General features: G+C 40.8%; 1 protein-coding gene across 1 annotated transcript in view; it reads left to right on the top strand.

Moving 5' to 3' along the window:
- The window catches only part of CUX2 (cut like homeobox 2), a 414556-nt gene that overhangs the window by 375194 nt on the left and 12957 nt on the right, over window positions 1–26405 (top strand). The window contains exons 13-17 of the mRNA XM_088449256.1: window positions 20050–20098; window positions 20197–20290; window positions 21021–21659; window positions 22504–22605; window positions 25082–25854. Of these exons, the coding sequence (XP_088305382.1) occupies window positions 20050–20098; window positions 20197–20290; window positions 21021–21659; window positions 22504–22605; window positions 25082–25854 (1657 nt within the window). The remainder of the gene's footprint in view (window positions 1–20049; window positions 20099–20196; window positions 20291–21020; window positions 21660–22503; window positions 22606–25081; window positions 25855–26405) is intronic.

The raw sequence follows: 26405 nt of genomic DNA, 5'->3' as shown, positions 1-26405 counted from the left end.
TTACACTTAAAATCCTGCAACACAACCATCATTGCAGTGTGCCCTAAATGCCACACTGCTTGCCAATCACTTTGTTTTACCCGTGAAATAGCTCATTAGTATAAACATTCCAAATTGGTGCTGGGGATTGTAAGTGACAAAAAAAAAATCATCATTTAATAAGTTCCAAGTAGATATAATCAGTGTATATAACAGGTGCCTAATATGATTTACAGAAAAATGTATCAGGAGTTGTCCAATAAGCAAGCACCAAAATGTTAGTTCAAAAATGAAATTCATGGGGGGGTTCCAGAAGCAAAGATTCAATATCTCATGTGTATTTATGCTCCTCACTACGTCTCAGAAATGAATAGAATACAAGACTAGAAAAACCATACAAGATATATTGTAGTATATCACCTCAATGAATCACCCAGTAGTTTTAACGCAACTAGATGATGTGAAAATAAATATTTTAGTGGAAGGGGGCCTGTACTGCACACCCTAGCTCTTTATAATGGGTAGTGCTACCTAGCTGAGACTTAATAATACATCATAGAAAAAAAGGAGAGACAAGATGCACCATACAACCATTAATAATTATACATAATGTGCGAGGTTTTTAGCATAAATTTGGCCAAAATTATGAGCTTACCCACCAGCGTCAAGGTAACCTCATCGGGTAAGTCCCTAACACTATGGGGGTTCATGTCTGGGGCGTGGGGCGCCCCCAAACCATCTGTCGAAGCTGGATAATTGGCTGAGACAAGATCAGTTTAAAATTGGATCGCAGCGACGCCATCTTGCGTCTGGCCGCAAGACGCCATCTTGGAAATGAGATCGCAAGACGCCATTATGCGAATGGCCGCCTAAGCGCCATTTTAGGTAAACTCACACTTTAGTACATGTGGCGATATTACTATTAGCATCATACGATTGCATCTTTCACCATTTCTCATACACACATTAATACGCACAATTGCACTGTTAACTAGTCGCATATTAGCGAATGCATAAGATCCTGTATGATTAGCTCCATGCACACGCATCTGCCCCAAGTTAACTAGCGTCTTTACATCAAACCCCACATACTCATAACTAAGGTTTTATATGTGATAAGTAAGCCATGTTTGGTATTGTACTGATGCGTACTCTCTCAACAGTATTCCGGTAATATCGATGGAGAGATCGCAACATGCATTCTCAACTTATGGACCGCAGAGACTTCAAGCAACAAAATGTACATTATATGAACAACTGTTAGGATTTGCATGAGGCGGGAAACCAGAGACCACCAGTTGTTAGAGGCTGGGCTGTGTCTATTTGAACCATCCTGTTAAATGCCTTGTAACATATGCCCTCTCCTTTAGGACCAATGGTATTAGCAACAAACTTCTCTATTGTGTTGTTTATTTCTGGGGGGTATAAATATGTGTGCTCTGACCCTGGGTTCCTAGTCTTCGTGCTGAATGCTGATTGACGAGGGGTTTCTTGCTGATGCCTACATCTGGACCAGACAGCGCTGCGTATGTATAATTGTACTTGGGTCTGTATAATCTCTTTGCGCTAAGATTATATGAGGATCATAGCGTGTAACTGCTGTACTTTTACTTGAATAATACTTTGTGCTTTGGAACCACAGGTTCTAGGTCTGGAGTCTTTATTTACTGTATGACTGCGTACACAAATTAGCGTCATCCTTAGAGGTTTATAGGCAGGATATTAGAAGGTATAGGCAGGGGTATATAGAGGTTCAAAGGCAGTATCGTTAGTTGGGGGCTCGTAGTGAAGTCACTTAACTGCTCTCACGGCACTTACGGTTATCGATTTCTCACCAAAGGGTGGAGTGGCCACATGCAGGGTTTACCTGCAACTGCTCGGTGCTGAGAGATCGCTACCCGTTTTTGTGTGAGCCAGGGACGCTGACTAGAATCCAGGGACAAGAGAGGAAAAAGTTTGTTTTCCTTTGTTGATAGAACCTAACATTTAAAGGGGTGCCGCAGTATTGAACACGGGGCTGAGTCGCAGTTTAGCGCACAGTAGAGAGGATGAACGGGACTATTAAAAATAAGTTAAGTAAAATCATGGCAGAGACTGGACTAGGTTGGCCAGAAGCATTACCGTTGGTCCTGCATAGTATAAGGACCACTCCCAGACCCCCTCTAAATCTGTCTCCCTTTGAAATACTGTTCGGTAGACAACCTCATTTGATTATAAGTCCACAGGAAGACTTGAAAGGTAACAACGAGGTAACTGTACAGTATCTTATATCAATGAGTAAGCAGTTAAAACAACAGCAGCAGAAACTGAAATTGTTGTCCAATGATATGCCTGAAACTAACTGTCATGATGTTGAACCTGGATAATATGTTATGATCAGAAATTTCTTGCGTTCAGGTTGTTTGACTGATCGGTGGGAAGGTCCGTACCAGGTGCTGCTGACAAGTACTACATCGTTGAAGGTGGCTGAGAGAGATACCTGGGTCCATTCCACTCACTGCAAAAAGATCAATCAACCGGTGGAGAAACAAGTCAGAGATAAGGCTGATAGTGTGGACCTGTCGCTCGCGAACTTGTTCCGGGAGGATTGAAAAGGTTGTAGTGAGATACCTGAACTGAAAGAAATCTGCAGGTCTTGTTGTGGCAATGGATGGGCCTGCTGTGTTCATTTTCATGTTCTCTTTTAGAGTGTTCATCATCCTGGTCAGTTCGGGAATGTCCGGTTTCTGTGAAGGGGGACCGATTGTGGAGAGGGGAGTTGATGGCAGTGCTGATGGAGTGGAGTCAGAAGGAGTGCAATGTCAATCAGGGGAGTGTCTGACCAATCTTAATAATATTATTGTTAAGAGAGCTGTTATTCCGGATACTCGCGGACGGTGTGGAGGTTTATCGTCTGAAGATTCCTGTATTTGTGAGCTTTGTGGGTCCCTAGTTGATGAGAATTGTATCCAGCGGTGCCAGCCTAAATATAACCCGTACTGGGGTGGGTATCCTTTAAAGGATTATCATAGCATGGTAGGCAAAGTGTTAAATCAAACTGATTGCTGGGTGTGTTCACATGTGCCACAGGGACAGCATAATGTAGGGTTGGTGCCATTTCCGCTGAATATCACGGAAATTTTAGAATTACAGAAAGGGAAAACATTGGATGGAAAATTCCTCTCATCCAAACCACCTCATTTCAAACTCTATCAATTCCAAGTAGATAGATCACTTTTGTGTTTAAACATAACCAACCCTAATAAACCCGGGTTGGGAAGTGACAGGGAATAATCAGACGATGACCTTCTCACAAAGAGCTGATAATGAGTCCATAAACCATGATCTGTTACGCTCAATTAAATCTAGTGGGAGACATTTTAGGTACCGGTATGCATTGAGTTCCACCAAAGAAATTATTGGTAAGGTGCCAGATGGTTATTGTGTTAAAATAATACAGCCAGAAACTTGCATGTACCAGATGGAAGACCCAGAAATAGGATTGTTTGCAAGGGAAATGTGCTTAATGATAATGATGCATACCATTCCTTATGTTCTCCCTGATAATGTATATTTTATATGTGGAAGAAAAGCGTTTAAGTGGCTCTCCCCGAGTTCCGAAGGTTTGTGTTACCTGGGAAGAGTAGTCCCAGAAGTTATGACCCTCACACATGTTGAAATGCTTGGTATACATAAAAACACACTGTCACCATATCTTCACACACAATATGAACACAGAGGCAAACGAAATATGATATCTGGTGACGTGCACAAAGCCACTCAGTTAATTAGTGAGACAACTGGCTATCAAGTTTTAGTCGCATTGGATCCCACCAGGATCGCTCGGGGTACATTGAACTTTAGATATATTCAGGAACTTGCTAAATTGATAGATAATATCACCGAGATGTACGATGACACATTCAGGTATACAGGGAGAGAATTGCAAGCGTCCAAGAAAGAACTGGTGCAACACAGGCTAGTGTTAAATTATTTAACTGCTGTTACTGGAGGGTATTGCGTAACGTTGGCCACCCAATTTGGAGTAAAATGTTGCACCTATGTCACCAATGATACCAGCGACCCTAAGGAAGTTATAGACCAGAAGATGGATGAAATTCTGCAGCTAAAATGGGTATTTCGTAAGAACCATAATGCTTCAGTGGCTGAAGTAGGGGAGAAGATAGAAGGATGGGTTTCATGGCTGGTTCTCAGGTCTAGGGGAATGGGTCCAGGAAGTGATCGCCAGCATCGGCAAATTCTTAATCCTTATACTGATTATCATCTTAATAATTGGTATATGTGTCCGGTGTGTACCTATTGTGTTGAAGTGTGGAAAATGTAAAAATAGAGTAAAACGAAAGAACGAAATTATGATGGTGGTCAGTATGAATACTGAGGTAAATACAGAACTGCATTACAACCCTGAACTAGGAAATACCATCATTTAATGTATTATATTTAGACATGCATAGAATGTATTATTGAAATGTTATTTTAAAACACCTCAGATAATGTAAAGTCTCAAATTTCTCCTTCAAGACTGCCTTTATAGGACTGGTGTATCCCCACACCTTTCACATGATCTTCCAAGATCCGTGGTGTGCGTATAATAGTAGTTTTATGTCCCCACTCAGAGACACATTATTGATGATTTAAGAACCACCTTGTGCCATCCCATAATAACACTAAATAGTATATAAATGTAAGTCTAAATTATATTTTAAAATCAGATTGTGATAGCATGTTGTTCGCTATCAAAGGGTGGACTGTCGAAACTGGATAATTGGCTGAGACAAGATCAGTTTAAAATTGGATCGCAGCGACGCCATCTTGCGGCCATCTTGGAAATGAGATCGCAAGACGCCATTTTGCGAATGGCCGCCTAAGCGCCATTTTAGATAAACTCACACTTTAGTACATGTGGCAATATTATTATTAGCATCATGTGATTGCATCTTTCACCATTTCTCATACACACATTAATACACACAATTGCGCTGTTAACTAGTCGCATATTAGCGAATGCATAAGACCCTGTATGATTAGCTCCATGCACACGCATCTGCCCCAAGTTAACTAGCATCTTTGCATCAAACCGCACATACTCACACATTACATATTCACATACAAGGTTCCATAAGCTATAAGGTATAAGATTCGAGTATGCACATTTATTATCATTGCTAGGAAATAAAGGTTATTTCGTAACTAAGGTTTTATATGTGATAAGTAAGCCATGTTTGGTATTGTACTGATGCGTACTCTCTCAACAGTATTCCGGTAATATCGATGGAGAGATCGCAACATGCATTCTCAACTTATGGACCGCAGAGACTTCAAGCAACAAAATGTACATTATATGAACAACTGTTAGGATTTGCATGAGGCGGGAAACCAGAGACCACCAGTTGTTAGAGGCTGGGCTGTGTCTATTTGAACCAACCTGTTAAATGCCTTGTAACATATGCCCTCTCCTTTAGGACCAATGGTATTAGCAACAAACTTCTCTATTGTGTTGTTTATTTCTGGGGGTATAAATATGTGTGCTCTGACCCTGGGTTCCTAGTATTCGTGCTGAATGCTGATTGACGAGGGGTTTCTTTCTGATGCCTACATCTGGACCAGACAGCGCTGCGTATGTATAATTGTACTTGGGTCTGTATAATCTCTTTGCGCTAAGATTATATGAGGATCATAGCGTGTAACTGCTGTACTTTTACTTGAATAATACTTTGTGCTTTGGAACCACAGGTTCTAGGTCTGGAGTCTTTATTTACTGTATGACTGCTTACGCAAATTAGCGTCATCCTTAGAGGTTTATAGGCAGGATATTAGAAGGTATAGGCAGGGGTATATAGAGGTTCAAAGGCAGTATCGTTACATCCCAGCCAAATCACCCCAAATAATGTTGGTGTTAGGTAAGTGACCTAGTGCTAAAAGTGTTGGAAAAATGAAAAATAAATGTGTGAAAATGTAACAAACAAAAAACAAACACAGTGCTATAAAGTGTTAAAAATAAGTGTTAAGTGGTGATGCCCCAAAGAAGTCCAGCCAGAGCAATTCAAGGGCCCCACGCTCCAAAATTCACCCCATAACTGACTTGCTACATAGTAGCAAGTTTGTTACATTTTCACACATTTATTTTTCATTTTTCTAACACTTTCAACACTAAGCAGCCACCCTCACTTGCCTAACACTTCACTGCTATTTTTTATTTTATTTTGTGTGGTGCCCTGGGGTGGTTTGGTTGGGATGGTTTGGGGGTGCCCCAGACATGAACCCCCATAGTGTTAGGGACTTAACCGATGAGGTTACCTTGACGCTGGTGGGCAAGCATATAATTTTGGCCAAATTTATGCCAAAAATCTTGCACATTATGTATAATTATTAATGGTTGTATGGTGCATCTGGTCTCTCCTTTTTTTCTATGATGTGAAAATAAACCACGACCTTGCATAGTGAAACTTACACACCAGGTCCAGTACCCACTCCCAGTGCAATGAATTACAAAGAAGGGCAAGAAGATTTCACAAGTAGGGTGGAAAATGCCCAATGGGTGCATACTTACTAGCCCAAATTGTGTAGATGGTTTGTAACACAATAGCTTAAATGGCATCAAAACATCCTCAATCGAACATTGTTCTGCAGAGTCCTTTCATAAGCATTTATGAAGGAAATGGAAAAATTTAAATTTTTTCTTCCTCCATAGGGGGCACAGGCTTTATGCTGGGTATAGGTTGATGAGTAGGAGTCTGGGCACCAAATAGTTAAAACTTCTTACCCATCAGCCCCTGCTCCCTCACCCCTATGACCCGCCCCCAGCAACAGGCAGTTTTAACATGGTGCCAAGCTGGAGGCACCATGTTGTGGGGGCATCTAAATGGCCCTTGTAACGTTTATTTTCGTTTATTTTAATATATTTATGACAAGAGCGGGCAGTGCAGGGTGTCCTATAGGACACCGTCACTGCCACTCCAACGACTCCAGCGCCTGTGGTGGCAGCATTGGCGACTGGGTCGGTGACCTCCATCACGGGACTCCGGGTGCAGATATGTACACCACCGCCCGGAGCCGAACGCTGATGGGGGAAGGTAAGAGCGAATCCCTGCTTGCAGGGTGTCGCATGCTCATGGCTTAACACCACTGGTGTGAAGACCACCAGCAGTGCTGGTAGTGTGGGCTCTGGGTGTCCCTGCTCTACACGCTAGACCACCAGGGCACCGAGTAACAGGATGCCGCTGGCAGCGGTGAGAGCCCTGTCCCTCGGGTCCATACCAGAGGGGTGAGTCAGGCTTCCTGTTAACCCCTCCCCCTGCACCTTGGCGCGGTCACTCAGCAGTCAGCTTGTCCCAGTCTGTTTACTCTCCCTTCCCCTCTTGCTCTCTCTCTCTCTCCACCTATTGAGAAACGCTGGGCAGCCATTTATACAATGCATGGTTCAGCACACTCTGGAGAGTAGTTGGGCTCCTATATCCATGTATACCTTACTATAGTTTGTGTGGTATACATTTAACTCCTTCCTGCATTAATAGGGCTGGTTTGCTGAGCACTATTATTGCCCATTGGTCTGTGCCTTGCATGTAATGTGTGCAGTTTTATTTTTATGACCTGGTGGGTGTATATATATGTATACATGTCTAGGTGGGCATATATGATGTGGATATGTTTATATCTAACTAAATACCCCATTAGTAAGGCGGGATGGCACTGTACTATAGGTAATAGTGATGGGACCGTTAATGTCTCAGTCATTGAGAAATTTCTAAGCATCAGTATGACCTGAGTTTTCTCTTTATAGCCCCACTTATTTCTCTATTTGTGGCGTTTCTCATTCACGGCACAACCCCATAATCTACACATCGCTGTTTTTCTAACTTTTGTGTGGGGGATACACCTGGACTGCTTTTAAATGACCTCCAAGATTGAGGCACCCGGGGAGGTGGGTGCACCTGTGCGGAGTAGCTGTTAAACCTTTTTCTAGAGGCCTCTGTGTACTAATGTACTTTCTCTGCAGGCCTCTGGGTTTAGACTTTCATTTGCCTCAGGGTTTGGAGCACAATGGCTTAGAATACAGGCCTCTGTGCCAGGTCTTTCATAGCAGTGCTATGTTGAGGTTCCTTTGACCAGAGCAGTCAAGGAAGCTGGCAGGGGCATCCAATTACAGGTAATGTGCATGTTAACTAACCAAGTTGCAGCTGACCCAGTTAGAACCTTCTATGGTGGTGGTCTAATGCTCAGGTCCCTATTCTACACCTGCCATACAGCCAGGTAAGTACAACACTCCTTCACTTACTCAGTACAGGAGTGGCACATGTTAACCAGCGAGGACATAACTCTGCACAGGCCTTCTAGGCCTGACCAATTTTGAGTCTGCGCCTCAGTGCAGGAGGATAGAGTTCTGCACCAGACCCTATAACGTCTAGATTAGGATGTTCCTCCTCTTTGGGGTGGAGTCCATCTGGGCAACCCCAGCATGGGTGGATGGTTTCAAGCATTTTTTCATAGTGTAGAGACCACGTATGACGCCTAACAACCTAGCTGACTAGTAGTCCTGGGGTAGTGGTCCTGTCTTTGAACCTGCACAGCCCAGGTTTGAGCCTCATAGGGTCTCATATATGCGTTAGCGGGTTTTCCAAAATCTCAGAGGAGCAGCTGAAGCTCCGGGAGACTTTTTCGCTCCCCTCTGGCCTCCAGAATCATGTCCTGGTCCCCTGTCTTCCTGAAGGTGTGTGCTCCTATACCAGCCTCTTACTGGTTAGGCGACAGACTGCTTGTTTCAGCCCATCCTCATTCTCTGGGCACTAGCGGGAACTTCATGACATTTAGGTACCACATAAAATCGCTTTGCTCCATCATACTAATTTTGGGGCCAGGGGACTTCTTGGCCTTCTTGGACTTCATGCCTACTTACATGTTCCCATCCAACTCAGTCACCAGCGTTTCCCCCGGTTTGCTGCTCAGGAGGAACTTTTCCAGTTTCGGACTTTGCCATTTGGACTTATCACAGCTCCTCGTGTCTTCGTCCTCTGGGATTTCTTTCGTATCACGGTGGGCCTTCTCTAGGCTCACAGATGGGTTATCAATTGAAATTTTTATATATATATATATATATATATATATATATATATATCCAATGCACGGTGGCACTCAGGTATTAATATAATAAATCACATACGCAGGGTGTAATGCTAACGTTTCGATGCTTTAATGCATCGAAACGTTGGTATTATACCCTGCATATGTGGTTATTATATTAATAACTGAGTGCCACCGTACATTGGATACATTTGGATTGGGGTCCCAGGTTGGGATTAACTACGGAAGGCACCAGGGACGCTGGAGTTTTTTTACATGTGAGTGATACTCTCTGATTTAGTCTTAGGAGATGTTGCATTTGGAGACCTTACTGGACTCCAGTGTTCAGCGGGACTTACAGGCTGAAATTTGCTTTTTTTTCTATGTCACCGCCAAATGTTGGTACACGCTTGCATGCAGATCCCAGGCTCTCTAGTCTCCACCTTTGACATGGAGGAGTATGCCCAGTTTCCTTCCTGGCTTCTCCAGTTGTAATTTCTGGCCGGTGGAACAGGTCTGGAGCTCCAGGGGTCCCACCTGGCCAGGTAATGCCTCTCCTGGATTCAGGACTTGGGCTTCCTTACCACTGCTGCAAGTCTTCGGGTGAGGGGCGGTGACCTGTCATCAGACTTTTCAGGGTCAATGGTCGGCTCAGAAGGAGCCAGCTACTGATCAACATTCTGGAGCTCTGAGCAGTCTACACAGCTCTCTGCCTCTCATCCAGCATCATCCAGTCCAGGTACAGTCCGACAAAGTGACGGCTGTCACCTACATAAACCATCAGGAGGGCACTCGCAGTCATGGCGCCAGGTAAGAGGTCAGTTGAATTCTCCTTTGGCACGGATCAGCATCTTCCGTCAATGTAGAGGCAGCCTACATCCCCGAAGTGTAAAATTGGAAAGCAGTCTTTGTAGGTCGCCAGGATGCTCTTTTGGGTGAATGGGCTCTGCATCCAGATGTCTTTCAACTCCTGGTTCTTCGCTGGGGCTTGCCAGATTTTGAAGTAATGGTGTCTCAGCACAATCACCAGCTACTGAGGTTCTGCTCACGCAACAGGATTCGGGTGCTTTCCTGGTGGACACCTTGGCAGTTCGGTGGGCCTTCCTTCTCTTGTGGATCTTCACTCCAATCTCTCTGATTCTGCGGGTCAGAGATCCTAGTTGCTCCTTATTGGCCTCAAAGGGCGTGGTACCCGGATCTTCAGGGCCTCTCTGTCAACGCTCCTCTGTGTATTCCACTGCGTCCGGATCTTCTTCAGGGCCTCTCCGTCAACGCTTCTCTGTGTATTCTACTCTATCCGGGTCTTCTATCTCAGGGCCTGTGCTTCTATCCAGTTCTGGCCATCTCTCTTTGAGGGGGTGGTTCTTGAGACATCCATCCCAAGTGCTAAGAGGTTCTCTAGGTTGGTCAGTAATACTAGGCTCATTGCCTGGAAACCCTCTGCGACTAGGTTTTACCTTCGGGTTTGGAGGACTAACTTTGTCTGGTGCTCGGCTGGGAGCTGTCATTTCTCAAGTCCTATCTTTCCTGCAGGCAGGGCCAGAAGGTACAGGTTTCAACCCTTTCTGTGCTATTCCAGGGACAGTTTGCACTGTTGTCTTCCAGGTACAGCCTCCTTTGCTTCAGCTGGTGGTTCCATGGAATTTGTCTGTGAGCTTTCTTAGAGCTCTTCAGTTTTCGCCTTTGGACAATGGATATTAGTTAACTTACCTGGAAGACTGTCTTCTTGCGAGGGCTTCTACCTTGGGGGGGTGTCGGATTTGAGCACATTATTCTGTCGCTCTCCATTTTTGTTTTTTCTCCATGACAAGGCTGTCCTTCGAACATGATTGAGCTACCTTCCTAAAGTTGTTTCCAGGTTCCACATCAGTCAAGAGATCGTGGTCCCTTCTTTACATGATCCTGATTTTACATCTGAGGATTCCTCTTTGGAGGCGGCCCTATGGATTTAGGTGGTTGGGACTAGAGATCTTTGTGGGACAGATGCTCTCTTTGTCCTGTATGACTTTCACAAACTGGGATGGCAGGCTACTAAACAGTCTTTGGCCAGATGGGTCCGTAGGACTATCTGCCAGGCTTATACTGCAGTAGACCTTCTGATCCCAACCGTTATGACGGCTCATTCTACACGGTCGGTGGGAACGTCTTTGGCAGTTCGACAGGGCGCCTCTGTGAAGTAGCTTTGTAAAGCCACCAAGTGGTCCTCTGCCCAAACGTTTGTGAAGTTCTATTCCTTTGATACCTTTGCCTCCCCTGTTGAGGCTTTTGGGCAATGAATTCTCAGCGTAGCTCAGGAGCGTCCCCTCCCTTAAGAGATTAGCTTTGGGACGTCCCATCGTAAAGCCTGTGTCCCCTATGGAGTAGGAAGAAAAGGAGATTTATTTGCTTACCTGTTAAATCCTTTAACACCCTGACGCACCTGGTTTGCGGGGCTTTTCTCTGCTTCAGGTTCCCCTGTCTGCTGTGTGTTTGAACCTGTATGTGAGCTGGTCTTTTGTCTCCTCCTTCTTGCTCCTTGCTTAAGGCTCGCTAACTTAGCTGAGTTGGCGATGGCTGGGGGCGCGTCATAGGAGTGAGGGAGCAAAGGCTGATGGGTAAGAAGTTTTAACTATTTGGTGTCCAGAATCCTACTCATCAACCTATACCCAGCGTAAAGCCTGTGTCCCCTATCGAATCGATGAAAAGGATTTAACAGGTAAATCTCCTTTTTGTGCATTACCCTTAAAAAACCTTTATTAATCCAGTACACATCCAACAAATTCCCAAGTATCGGATAGCTGTTAGCATTACTTCCTACATACCAGACAAATAATATTGTGTTGGCATGTCTAATACAATCCATATATTATCCATGCAGCAGACAAATATATAAAATAACTTCCTACCACCCAGATGAAAGAAGGCATATCACACAGATATCACAACCCAGAAAAAATTGGAGTAGATTGCGCTACTGTGACTAGACAATAGTAACATGTGCTTGATTGATAATTAATAACACCTTAGCCTCTCTGAATCAAAAACAGACAACATTTATTAAACATACAATATAAATTGAAAAGATAAAAATAGATAAAATGTATCTCTTAAATAAGAGTATAATTCAAATATACAATTATTACAACAACTCATGTAGCCACATAAATAATATCCACTGGTAGATCTTTTATCCAATGCGGGATAAAACTTATTGTAAGTTCAATTAGCAGGTCAAAAGCTCACCGTTTCTCATAAACACGTAGTGGGAGCAGTCTGCACAGGCTTGATGTAACAACCAGTTGGTAATTGTAATATACCGGGCTTGTGTGGTAAAGGTAAAGTGGCGGCTGGAGTGAGGTATATGTCCGTGCTGTGCTGCAGTCCCGAATCACTTCCCCGTTGAGCAGCAGGCGATGGGCGGCACGCAGCTCTCAGCGTTGCCGGAGCGGTGAGTCGCCAGTTGATTTAGGCAGCAAATTGGTGGCTGTACTGGGACCGGCACCCTTCCTGCGCCACAGACCCAGATAACTCCCGTTGCTGGCACACAATACGTAGAGCGGTATCCTCCAATGCTGTGCCTCTAGTCTTTAACACTCCGGTGTAGTGAGAGCTCCCGTCTCTCCGTGCTTCAAGGATAACGGTGGCAAAATAAAGGCTGCTGAGCTGTTGGACACTGATCACAGTGTTTAACCCCTTCGACGCGTTTTGCTCCTCTCTAGGAGCTTTTTCAAGATGGGGATAATCAGTCCATAACTTACCCTTAAATAGGGTTTTCAATTAAACAAATACAATCAGCTGAGTATGTCACTTTAATTATCTCTTATACTGATTCACAGAGGCTATAAGCTATTTAGCTACTTGCTATTCATTAGTCTCAACACTTACATATAAATATAGCAATATTAAATATACAATAAAATAAACATATAATAATATTAATAATAATAATAACACATATATACACATACACACACACACACACATATATATATATATATATATATATATATACATATACACATGTGTATAGCAATAACTGGCAATGGCCAGAATACATACACACATATAAATACATGCCATCGAATAATTCATTAATGTACCATAAAACATATGCCCATAAAGAATCATTTGATATCAAATTTCCATTATTATTTTTCTTTTATAATTCTAACATTCATATTTTCATATTTTATAATTTTAATATTTTTATAATTTTAATTTATTACTATTATTATTACGCTGCACAAATATAAATTATCCACTACATCATTAATCTATATAGCCACAATTATATTGGCATTAAATACACTGTCTAAAATCATAGAACATATATAGATAAACATATAGTAATCTATTCTAATGTCATGTTCCTCCTTTATGTCTACCCCTATTTGTTATTTCATTTTATAATTTCCATACATATTTATACATTTTTCTAAACATTTTTCTAAACAATTACTAAATGCTTGATTCCTAATAAACCGTATAGACCTCAACCCAGTTTCTATACACCTATTAATATTAATCATACCTGTGTTGATCATTGTGTACTATTTTCTCTACTACAGAAGCACTAGGATCAAACCACAAATCTATATACTAATTACAATACAAATGTATCATAGTCTAGATGCCACTAACCAGGGGCCGACCCATATAGATGCCCAGAATGCAGCGACAGTCGTCTGCTTGCATCTACCTGCATCAAAAAGTCACCCCTGGTAGTACTATCCAGAAGAAAGTACCTGAACCCTGTATTCTAATTAAGCTCCCTATCCCAATGATCTAATCTATACATGAATAATCTACCGCTATATTCAGACCCCTCGGGTGAAGTGTATCCAATTTGAGAATCCAAGAGGATTCTCCTAAACACAGTTGTTTAAACCTATCTCCTCCTCTTCTGGTACCTTGAAAATGTTCTACCACTGTTAACTTAAGTCCTGCCGGATCTCCCTCATGCACCAGAGAAAAATGTCTTGATACGCTATGACTTTGTACTCTATTTAAAATATTGCGTCTACTGTATGTTCTCTAAATCTGGTCTTAATGGCTCTTGTGGTTCTACCCACATATTGTAAAGAGCATGAACACTCTAGAACATAAACGCAATATATCGACTCACAGTTGAGAAAATGTACAATGGGATAGATTTGTGCAGTAGAACTGGATACTATCTGATTACATCTGTTAGATATATACCTACATGTAAGACATACTCCCCTATTACATTTTTAACACCCCAAGGGTCTAGATGGAAGCCATGAGTTCTCTTTTGCAGTAACTATTGGTCTCAATTCACTGGGGGCCAAAATGTTTTTTATATTTTGATTCTTTTTAAATATAATATTTGGATTATCCTGAATACATTGTCCCAATATTGGGTCCTGTTTTAGAATATTATAATTTGCTTTAATTATCTTTTTTATTTTGCCTGATTTCTTATTATATTTAGAAATAAAGGGAATAAATTCCTTTTCTTTAAACTGGGAGATTTTGGGTTTAGTTGATCTTCTCTCATCTATCTGGGAAACATCTCTGTTATATTGTTTGGGACCCTGTACTCCCAATAATTGTGGTCTAGAGAGGGACATTGCATAGATCTTAGCTTCTTCTAGAAGTATTTTCGGATACCCTCTCCTTTCAAAATCTTTCACCATCATATCCATCTGCCTGTAAAATTCATCATCCCTTTCACAATTCCGTCTCAACCTCAAAAGTAGATTTTTTGGTATATTCGATATCCAAGGTCTGTAATGACTGCTAGTATAGTGGAGATAATTACCTACTCCTACATCTTTAATGTGATTGGATGCTAGTACAATGTTATCTTCCCCTATGGTGAAGGAGACATCTAGGAAGTTAGTTTGTTTTAAATCAAAAGAATGTGTGAATTTTAAATTATAAGTGTTGGTGTTCAAATAATCAACAAACTCACGTGCCAAATCAATACCCCCATTCCAAATAATGAACAAATCATCTATATAACGGCCATAGAGGACCAGGTTCTCTCCATATGGGCCACCCCAGAGGTATTCCTCCTCAAAGCGACCCATATAGAGATTAGCGAAACTGGGCGCAAACCTGGTCCCCATGGCCGTCCCAAGTGCCTGTAAATAATAAGTGGAATCAAATAAAAAATAATTATGTGTTAAAATAAATAAAATAGCATCAAGAATAAGGTCACGTTGCCCTTTACTCAGAGTATTATCCTGTTCCAAATAGTATCTAGCCGACTCTACACCTTTATCGTGAGGTATATGGGTGTAGAGAGCTTGAACATCAAGGGTGAGAAAACCCCACCCTGGTGTCCACTCTAAATTCAACATTTTTTTCAAAATATATCCTGTATCTTTAATATAAGATCTGAGATTGGCCTCGTGACCCTGTAAATGAACATCTACAAAATGTGACAAATTAGAAGTTAAAGACCCTACACCCGAAATAATTGGTCTCCCAGGAGGTGCCACCATTGTCTTGTGAATCTTTGGGAGATGATAAAAAATTGGTGTAACAGGGTGTGCAGAAAACAAAAACTGTGCTTCTTCCTTCAAAATGCTCCCTTCCTCCACAGCATCATCCAACAAATTTTTGAGTTGCATCTGAAATCTGGGGGTGGGATTGCCATCCAGAACCACGTAGAAGTCAGTATCGTCCAACTGTCTACGTGCTTCCTTGATATAATCCTCTCTATCCTGGATGACAATCCCACCCCCCTTGTCTGCAGATTTAATAACTATTGTCGAATCTTCCTTTAAGTTTCTTAGTGCCGCTCGTTCCCATTTGGTCAAATTCCCTGCCTTACTGTTGAAATTTTTCGTTTGGCATAGAGTTTTGAATTCCTCCAATGTTTTTGTATAAAATATGGAGATTGCTGGACTCTTATGTTCCAAAGGAAAAAATTGAGATTTATTTCTCAACATGGGTCGACGGCACTGTACTGACTCTTTATTTATATCAAAAATTGGGATTGTAGGAGTACAAAACTCTTCGGATTCTCGCTGCAGACCTTCTAGAGCCTCCAGGCTCTCCATATCATCTCTATCTAGGACCAATGGACAGTTGACTCCTTCTTTATCTTTCAAAGCTTTATTAGCAAAATATCTCTTTCTACACAACGTTCTCATATATTTATTGAGATCCAAAAATAAATCAAAAATATTCGGCTCCTTGCTAGGTGCATAATTAAGTCCCTTCATCAATAATTTTATTTCTCCTTCTGTTAAAACTTTCTTAGATAAATTGAAGATTCCTGTTTTCATCCCTTCTAAGTTCTCCTTTTTCTTTGATTGTCCCCTGCCTCTTCTACCTCTTGGTCTCTTTGTCTTTTTGGAGTGATTACTCTCAGGGATGCAAATGGATTTGGATGTTGATGTTGCTTCAATCTGTCCTCTTTGTATAAAAAATCCCCCTTCAAATTAAATTTGTCACTGGGATTCTTAGGTCTCACTGTTTTCTGATTGGATGAGTTAATTCTATCTCTTCTTACAATTGTTGTGACTCCCTGTGGAGTATTTTTAAATCTCGAATCACCATTCGTATAATGAGTGGTTTTCCTAAATTGGTTAGAATTAATGGGTCTCCTTCTATATGTTCGTACTCTATCACTTTCATAATCTTTTAAATCCCTATCAAATTTGCGATACTTTAAGTCCAATAGTTCTTGCTCAAATTGAATCACTTTCTTATTGGTATTTTCATCAAGTTCTTTAAATTCTGATTTATCTCTAAATCTGAGTAAATCTTCCTTTGTTTTATCTATTTCTTTAGTTATCTCTTTAACTTTATTTTCTCTATATTCAATTAGTAGTTCCATAAGGGATATTGAACATGAATCCAAAATCTGATTCCATTTCTTTGTTAGATTAGGATTATCTGTGATAGACAAACTTTTAAATATCCTCAAGCCTCTAGGGATGATACTTTTGTCAATATAATGTTGCAATGATATCCCATCCCACCAGTTGCGCATCTCCTGCACTTGGAGGTCCTCCAACTGGTGGAATAATTTGATCATATTTGGGGATTCATCAATCACATTTTCTCTTACATTTCCTTTATTAAAAGAGGACACATAACCTTCCCTTCTATCCTTTCTATCTGTGCAGCACATAAATTCAGTCATGGTAACCTAACGTACAAAAATAAATATGCAATATAATATATATAATATAATCTGAACAATGTATATAATATATATAATAGTAAAAATATGAGTCAATCAAGCACTTGTATGATAATAATTCCAAGGTTCAAATGGCTGCCTGGGATAAAGCAACAATAATACAACTAACAACCTCTATCACCTGGGGTCAATCAAAAGACGGCCCCAGTAATCCCGGCGCTAAAGAACCAATGTAAATAATTAGGAAATGTATATAACTTAATACACAGTGCTGCAAAATCTAAATGTCAGTTGCTATTCTGACACAAGAAGAAAACACAACCCAGAAAAAATTGGAGTAGATTGCGCTACTGTGACTAGACAATAGTACTTGATTGATAATTAATAACACCATAGCCTCTCTGAATCAAAAACAGACAACATTTATTAAACATACAATATAAATTGAAAAGATAAAAATAGATAAAATGTATCTCTTAAATAAGAGATACAGCTCAGCAGCCTTTATTTTGCCACCGTTATCCTTGAAGCACGGAGAGACGGGAGCTCCCACTACACCGGAGTGTTAAAGACTAGAGGCACAGCATTGGAGGATACCGCTCTACGTATTGTGTGCCAGCAACGGGAGTTATCTGGGTCTGTGGCGCAGGACGGTGCCGGTCCCAGTACAGCCGCCAATTTGCTGCCTAAATCAACTGGCGACTCACGGCTCCGGCAACGCTGAGAGCTGCGTGCCGCCCATCGCCTGCTGCTCAACGGGGAAGCGATTCGGGACTGCAGCACAGCACGGACATATACCTCACTCCAGCCGCCACTTTACCTTTACCACACAAGCCCGGTATATTACAATTACCAACTGGTTGTTACATCAAGCCTGTGCAGACTGCTCCCACTACGTGTTTATGAGAAACGGTGAGCTTTTGACCTGCTAATTGAACTTACAATAAGTTTTATCCCGCATTGAATAAAAGATCTACCAGTGGATATTATTTATGTGGCTACATGAGTTGTTGTAATAATTGTATATTTGAATTATACTCTTATTTAAGAGATACATTTTATCTATTTTTATCTTTTCAATTTATATTGTATGTTTAATAAATGTTGTCTGTTTTTGATTCAGAGAGGCTATGGTGTTATTAATTATCAATCAAGCACATGTTACTATTGTCTAGTCACAGTAGCGCAATCTACTCCAATTTTTTCTGGGTTGTGTTTTCTTTTTGTGTCAGAATAGCAACTGACATTTAGAATTTTGCAGCACTGTGTATTAAGTTATATACATTTCCTAATTATTTACATTGGTTCTTTAGCGCCGGGATTACTGGGGCCGTCTTTTGATTGACCCCAGGTGATAGATATCACACAGATATCGCAGCAGATGTACATCCAGATGGGCCAGCGATATTCCTGTGATGCAAATCCGTAGGAAGGCAAGAAAGCTATTCAATATCCTGACGACGTATTTCAGCTGATACAGAACCTGGTTCACTACGGATCGTAATTCTGCTTATACGCACGCACTGCAGTTGCTAATATCAGCGGTGCTATTTGAATATTTGCATTCACATTGCAATTGCAGCCAGACATAAGGACGCACACTTCCCCTTACTCACATCCGTATACTAGGGCAACATAGCGAAACAATCGTTAACATCAAGTAACATCGGACCCATATGCACACTTGTACAAGCCCCGACCTTACTCAGAAATTGCTAACAGCCACTCATCCTATCAGTGCTTATGGCCATGCAGTGGATAATTTATGCACGCCCCTGCAACGCACTGGCATGCCTACGTTCGCTTGACCACCCCCCAGTCACCACCCACAAATGGCACTTCTTGTCAATCATTCTGCTCTGGGTTTGTGTAGCCTCTGCAATCGCAGTTCCCATCGCAATTGCTAGTTCGCGCACTGCAATGCATGCGCAAAACGCAACAATCGACCGATTACGTGCGTATTAGCAATTCCGTTCCTTGCTGAATCAGGCCAACAGTCTTTACCTTATGATGTTCAGCCTGATAACTAAATAACGTCTCAACTATAACAGTCAACTGGGAAATAGTGAAATTCAAACAAGTTTTTTTTAATTCAGGAGAGGAGGGTGCTTGGAGTAGCAATGTTGTGCGGGTTATAAATCTAGGTGGCTGATTCTTGAAGGCGTGAAATACAAAAGCTCTGCCTTCCATATTGGCGATTGCTTTACCAACTCCTCCAAAAGCGTTCATAATATACAGCAGTCATGTATTGACAAGACAATAGAATTTTTACATTTGTTAATCAACCTTCATTGATCCATATGTTGTTTATCATAATTTGCTAGTTGTCTTTATTGCTGTTATACTTCAATTTATTTTACTCTTTTGATTCTGGACGAAATCAGATGATGGCAGCTGTGTTGATATGTAATAGGTGTGTATATCAAGTTGCTATGCCTAATATATTGGAGCTCCTACATGGTTTAAAGGTGTGGGTTGTAGTTGTTCTACTATTTAATATATAGAAATAAACCTCAAATGTTATTTATGTAGGGATTATTGTTTATGCCCAGTGATATTGCATTTCCTATAGGGCTATTCGTGGATCATTTGTATGTCTTTCATAGTGATTTTGCTTTTTGCTATGTTGATATTCTGCTTGGAGACACAGTATCCGAAAATTGTCTTCTATATTCATGGCTTTGTTAGATGTATGGACTTTTCCATTAGAATCTTGGTAGGCAAAGGTTCACGATTGCATTTGGTGGCTTTGATAATGCTTGAGTTTTCTTGTATGTTTATTTTTACTGTATACTGCCCTACAGGTGTAATACATCTAATCTACAAAAACATATATGGAGTCGTGTATAATTTTATACAATTAATGCACAAAAATTATGACTGGTCTAACTTTCTTCCTTATCTTACAGCATCTTGAAAGCCATGAAGTCTGCCACAGACAGCTGTGACCTTGTTCCGGTTAGTAATTTGCCTAATATTAAATATAAAGATTATATATACACACCGACTGATATTTTTAAGAGATCTTTAAAAAATGTTCTATTTACTAACTACAGGAGACGTCCGAGGCAGACTTATCCATCAAAAAAGAAGCATTTTACCCATTGCAAAACTATCTGGTAGAAAAGCAGAGCATTGTGCCCAGCTGTGGTATGTTATCAGCTCCTGTTCTGCTCGTGTATACACATCTGCACTGTTCCTAGTGTCACTGATACAAATCTGCCCTTATCACGTAATGAACTGGCTCTTTCACTTGTTTATCAGTCAATTTGTCCATCTGTATTTAGGGCCAAATGGCAGTGATAATATGGTTGGTTATAGGGCGGCCACACAAATCTTCATAGTGCCTGATGTTCCCTGCTGCTAAAGACCTCACACATGCTCTAATTGGGGTCATGGACTGATTCCGTTGTGATCAATCAAATTAACTTTGTTACTCCGGAATTTGATCATTTAGAACAATCATATAATAAAGGCATGATCCTATTCACTTTTTCACATATCTATGGTGTAACTTGCTGGAATTTGCGTTAATATGCACTAATAAAGACAATTGTAAATGGTGTGATGGGGGTCCGCATCCATGTACAGAGTATGTGGAAATCCCTGCACTGTGTATTTATGTGAACAACATAATTGGGATGTGTAAAGATTTGCAGCAATATTCCTGTAAGAAAACCAATGTGACTTAGGTCTAGTTTCTTCACTACTGATTGTAAAATGAATGTAGGTTTCTTCTTAATTTAAACTGTAAAGATATTGCTTAGTCAATAAAGATTGTCCTAAATTGGCTACTATTATTGCATTTTGTGTAATTGCTGCATATAGCAGTATTTGTGTATATACTATATTCTTATTTTCACTCTGTCATCATTTCTAGAGGAGGATCATCCTCATGGTGCCATGGAAAATCCTGTAGCAGCCGAGAGGTCGTACTCCGCTTCTCCTCTGACCAGGGGAAGAGCCTCAACCCTCAGTTCTCCCCAATCTGTTATGGGGTCCCCACTAGCAAACAGGGCTCAGAGGACGTTTAGCTTCTCTTCCGCTTACTCCAACAATATTGAACAATTAGCAGGAGAAACACTTCTCAAGAACCGGGTTAATTCACCATTGCTCAAGACAGAAACCAACTCAGTGCTATCATTCCCATCCACATTTTATACAATAAAGGCCAATATATTTCCCAGCAATCACCAGTCCACTGGGAATCAGGATTCCAGTCCACTCAGTGATCAGTCTGAAGTTACCAATTCCAGCTCAGTGGATGATGAACATCTTGATACATCAGAAATTGCCTTTCAAGTTAAGGAGCAGCTTCTAAAACACAACATTGGGCAAAGGGTATTTGGGCACTATGTTCTAGGGCTCTCCCAGGGCTCAGTAAGTGAGATTTTGGCCCGCCCCAAGCCTTGGCGAAAACTTACAGTGAAAGGAAAGGAGCCCTTCATTAAGATGAAGCAATTTCTCTCCGATGAGCAGAATGTTCTGGCCCTAAGGACTATTCAGGTGCGGCAAAGAGGTAAGTGCGCTCACTGAGAAACAACTCTCCAGTCACACTTATGGATCCAGAATAGAGCAAGTTTCTCACGTAATGGGGTCACATGTCACAAACATGCACAAGCCCTCTTATTATCCCAGCCTACTAGAACTATAAAAATATAATGAAAAGAACCCATAATTTAGACCTTTACCAGCCAGTTTCATTTATGAGAGACCACTCTGGTTTTATAAATTTGTGGTAATGGAGATAATACTCACAGGAGGTAAGTCTTACTTTACATAAAGTAGAGGCTCTTGTTCAAAATCAACTACAGATTTAGGGCAAAATTTACTAAGCGGCGGTTTGACGGCGGTTTCTATTCTATTCTAAACCCCGGCGGTTTGGTGGCGGGTTCTATACTGTTCTAAACCCCGGGGGTTTGGTGGTGGTTTTGCAGTGGTTTCTAAATGACAGCCCTGTTCTATTCTATTTTAAAATGTGTTTTGACTGTGGTTTGACGGCGGTTTTGCTATCTGCAGATTTACTAAGGTCAAAACCGCTGCAATACTACCATCAATACACATTTTAGAATAGAATAGAACAGGGCTGTCATTTAGAAACCACTGCAAAACCGCCACCAAACCCCCGGGGTTTAGAATAGAATAGAAACCGCCACCAAACCGCCGGGGTTTAGAACAGAATAGAACCCGCCGTAAACCGCCACTTAGTATATTTTGCCCACAATCTTTATATAATTTAGAGTTTATGCTAACCAGGCTGGGGGTTGAAGCAGTAACTTTGCCATCTTAAAAAAAAAAAGAAAATGTAGCATAATGTTGAAAGTTCAAATGTAGAACTGTAATCACTCTGTGCTGTTACTCAGGAAGCATTACACCAAGAATCCGAACTCCAGAAACCGGTTCAGACGATGCTATCAAAAATATCCTAGAGCAAGCGAAAAAGGAGATTCAGTCTCAGAAAGGAGGTGAGTTCTAGAATCATCAAAACGAAGTCATGTGCACTGAAATCTAATGGAAACCCCCGTTATAAATCATGTGACAAAAAAACTCAAAATAAAAATAAATTTACTAGGTACTTAAAAGAAATCAAAATGCACAATGTAATGTAAGAGATAAAAACGGCAGTGTCCACTATATATAAGTGGCTAATATATAAATAGAGATATATTTTAGCAATTATATTTATATATTACTGACTTTTATAATGATGGTCGTTTGATCAGCGCTGATTTTTAGAATTGTACTGTGCTTGTTTCTTTTATATTGTTCTGTTTAGGGGACTTACAGTAGTTGCTCCCTCTCGGCAAGCTGCACCTAGCATGTCTTTTCTGTGTGGCAGATTTGTTGCCATTTTAATTTTATATATATATTTGAGACAGTGTCAGTCTGTGTGCCCCCTGTTTTCAACACAAACACTTTGATACACTAATGAAAATTGTACTGTGTGCTTATATAGGGCAGAGGTGAAGACAGAAGTGGCGTAGAGAGGGTGGCGTATCGGAGGAGCTTGGGGCTCATTCACATGTGCATAAAAAAGAGAATTTAGCCTGAATGTATGTTTTGTAAATGCATAGTAAATATGTGTGAATGTACTCACAGGCATATTACAGTTATTTGCACATTTAAAAAAAAATCCAGAATGATAATTGCAAAATCCTTCTTTTTCAATTACCAAAAGTATCCTTTGCATTGCGAATGTTTTACAATAAGCATATTTGTAATATATGTTTTCTATGCGTGTGCGAAAGAGTTTGATTCAGATCAGCAGCTTAAAGAACTTTGTCTATCAATCACCACTAAAATATAATGCTACAGTTTATTCTCATCATGCTGTGCTGTAGTTGTACAGACTTTGGGCCGGTTTCAATTAGCCGTGATAAGCCCCAAAATGGCATTAAACGTTTTGTTTTACCAAAAAGTTTTCGGGGAAAAGTCACCGGGCATTTCAGATTCTGGGGCTTTTTGCATGGCGAAAATGGCATGTCCATTTTTGACTCTACGCCAGTTTTTTTTCGGCACCCTGGAACCGGTGAAAACTTTTTCAAAATCCCTATTTTGGGGTAAAAATGGCAGGACTTGCTTCAGAACCCCCTTAATGACTAATTAGGCAAAAATACATTTTTAAATAGATTAATTTAGCCAATAATGACGTGTCAGCTTTGGGGTGAAAAAGAGGTGCTGGAAAATGGGTTTAAAGTAGTGGGATAGGTATTTGGGGGATGGGAAAGGTGTTATAAACATTGCAGGAGGCGGTGACAAGTGTATTTTTAACATTTAAAAAAAAAAAAAAAGCCCTAAAATGACACACAAATATGCTTACATCCATTTTAATGTACCCCTAATTTAACTACAGCATTTATTTTGGCCAAAAAAATATTACTTTAAAAAAACTTCCATTATAGCCACTAACACACTTCTAGACCATTTCCCCATGGTGTACAGGCAGATTTCCCCTGTTTTCTGAAGTCATCCCCGAAAAAGTTTTTGGGATAATTAGTTTTGGCCACTTTTTACGCAATAAACGGAGCGCACATACATACGAGATAGGGTTTTGTTCAGGAGACAGGTCAGATAAGTTTTCACACGAAAACATATTGTATTACCACATCTAATTGAATTCCCCCCTTTATATCACACTACCTGAAACTGCCACAGTTACATTTGGATTTATCCACCTTTCAGGAGCAAAGGGTTGCAACATAGTTACATTCTAATTGCTTAAAGTGCAGATCTATTATTCAGAATTAATTACACAGCTTGGGGCTGATGTAGCTACAATTTTAACTATACTGATTAAGAATTGAACTAATAGATGCTATGCTAATGGCATTCGCTTTTGTTTTGCATGTATTCAGTACATTGTAAAATGAAACCTTTGATGCTGTTCCTGAATCCGATTGAGCATGCATTTCACTTGATGAAGACAAAACTGAAGGGAAAATTCCTTAGAACAAGCAGGAACTGAAGACATTTGCAGTAGAGGCCTGGCAGAGCATCACCAGGGATGAAATCCAGCGTCTGGTGTTGTCTATGCGTTCCAGACTTCAGGCTGTTATTGCCTGCAAAGGATTTGCAACAAAGTATTAAAAAGTGAAAGTTAGATTTAGGATTATTTAGTTTGTCCCATTACTTTTGGCCCCTTAAAAAGTGGGAGGCACATATAGAAACCGTTGTAATTCCTACACCGTTCACCTGATTTGGATGTAATTACCCTCAAATTAAATCTGAAAGTCTGCAGTTAAATCACAACTTGTTTGTTTAATTTCAAAGCCATTGTGGTGGTGAATAGAGGACAAAATATGAAAATTCTGTGAATGTCCCAATATTTATGGACCTGACTGTACATGAATGAAAACTGATGGATTTAAACAATGCATCTGTAGCTTTCCATGGGTTGCAAACTGTGTTCCATTGTTATATCTCTTTTCATATTTAATGCAGGTGACACAAAGACCTCAACTGCTCCTTTATCATCATCTTCCAGCACTAACAATAATTCTGAAGATGCAATAAAGAGTATTTTGGAACAGGCAAGGAGGGAGATGCAGGCACAGCACCAGGCATTGCTGGAAATAGAATCGGGCAGTAGCCACAGGTCCATTCCTACACCCCCAAATGAGAGGCCCATTCTCACCCCCTCCATGCACAAAGCACCTCAGATCTACATTAAACAGGAGGAGGGCCACCTTCTAACCAGCACAAGCTCTACACAGACGCCACTGAGTGTTCTGTCCCCGGCAGCGTTTGTACAAAGCATCATACGCAAAGTAAAGTCGGAAATAGGCGATGCTGGTTCATACTTTGACCAGCATTGGGCATCAGAAAAAAATATAATGAACCGTCCATTTACTTCTGTGTCTCCATCACTGTCTTCTTCATCATCAAGTTATTCCAGCATGGTAAATGGTCGACCCTGGAAGAGAGGCGATAATGGGGAGACTTCCCACAATGAGGAAGAAGTATCGAATGGAGAAGAAGCACATAAGATTATGGAAGTGAAGATCGAGACTGGAAGTCTAGATAATCAGAACATCAATCAGCTTTCATACTACCCTACCTACGTCCCAAGAAGCCTCAAGCCCACCGTTCCTCCCCTTACCCCAGAGCAGTATGAGATGTACATGTACAGAGAAGTGGATACCCTGGACCTGACCAGACAAGTTAAAGAAAAGTTAGCAAAAAATGGCATCTGCCAGAGAATCTTTGGAGAAAAGGTACTAGTATGGCCCAGTTGTGCATTACCTCAGGTGGGGTATGGATCATGTGAGTGGTTACCAATGGGTAGTGCCACATAAGCTGAACAAAGCTGGATAGAGAAAATATAAGCTGTTACCTAAGGCTAGTGTCACATGAGCCGGATAAGGATAAGAAATATAGCTTGTATTGCCAGAATCGTAGGAAATCTCTGAAGTTTTCTGCTTTCCTTTAAGAAGAAAAACCTGATATTATTCAGTCCATGTGATACTAGGCAGGGTTGCTTATATCTAGTTCTTAGGGAGAACCATGCTTTCCAGCTCTTCTGATTACAATTTTGAATCTTAAATTATAAGTCACATATATGTATCTAATAGAACACGTTACTTATCCATAAATCTGTGATTTTGAATTGAGAGCTGAAAAAAATGTATAGCTAACCCCGAGGACAAGAGTTGAGCATCTCTGACAAATGAATTATGTGGCTGAGCACAGCTATATGATGTCTCGCTATGTTCAGGCTCTGTGCCCAGGAACTTAGTATCTGCAATCTATTGTGTAGTTTCTGCTG

This window comes from Taudactylus pleione, unplaced genomic scaffold (assembly GCF_031769625.1).
Source record: "Taudactylus pleione unplaced genomic scaffold, aTauple2 ptg000479l, whole genome shotgun sequence".
Lineage (NCBI taxonomy): Eukaryota > Metazoa > Chordata > Amphibia > Anura > Myobatrachidae > Taudactylus > Taudactylus pleione.
Note: the sequence above shows the minus strand (reverse complement) of the source record. Positions and strands in the feature narration are given on the sequence as shown.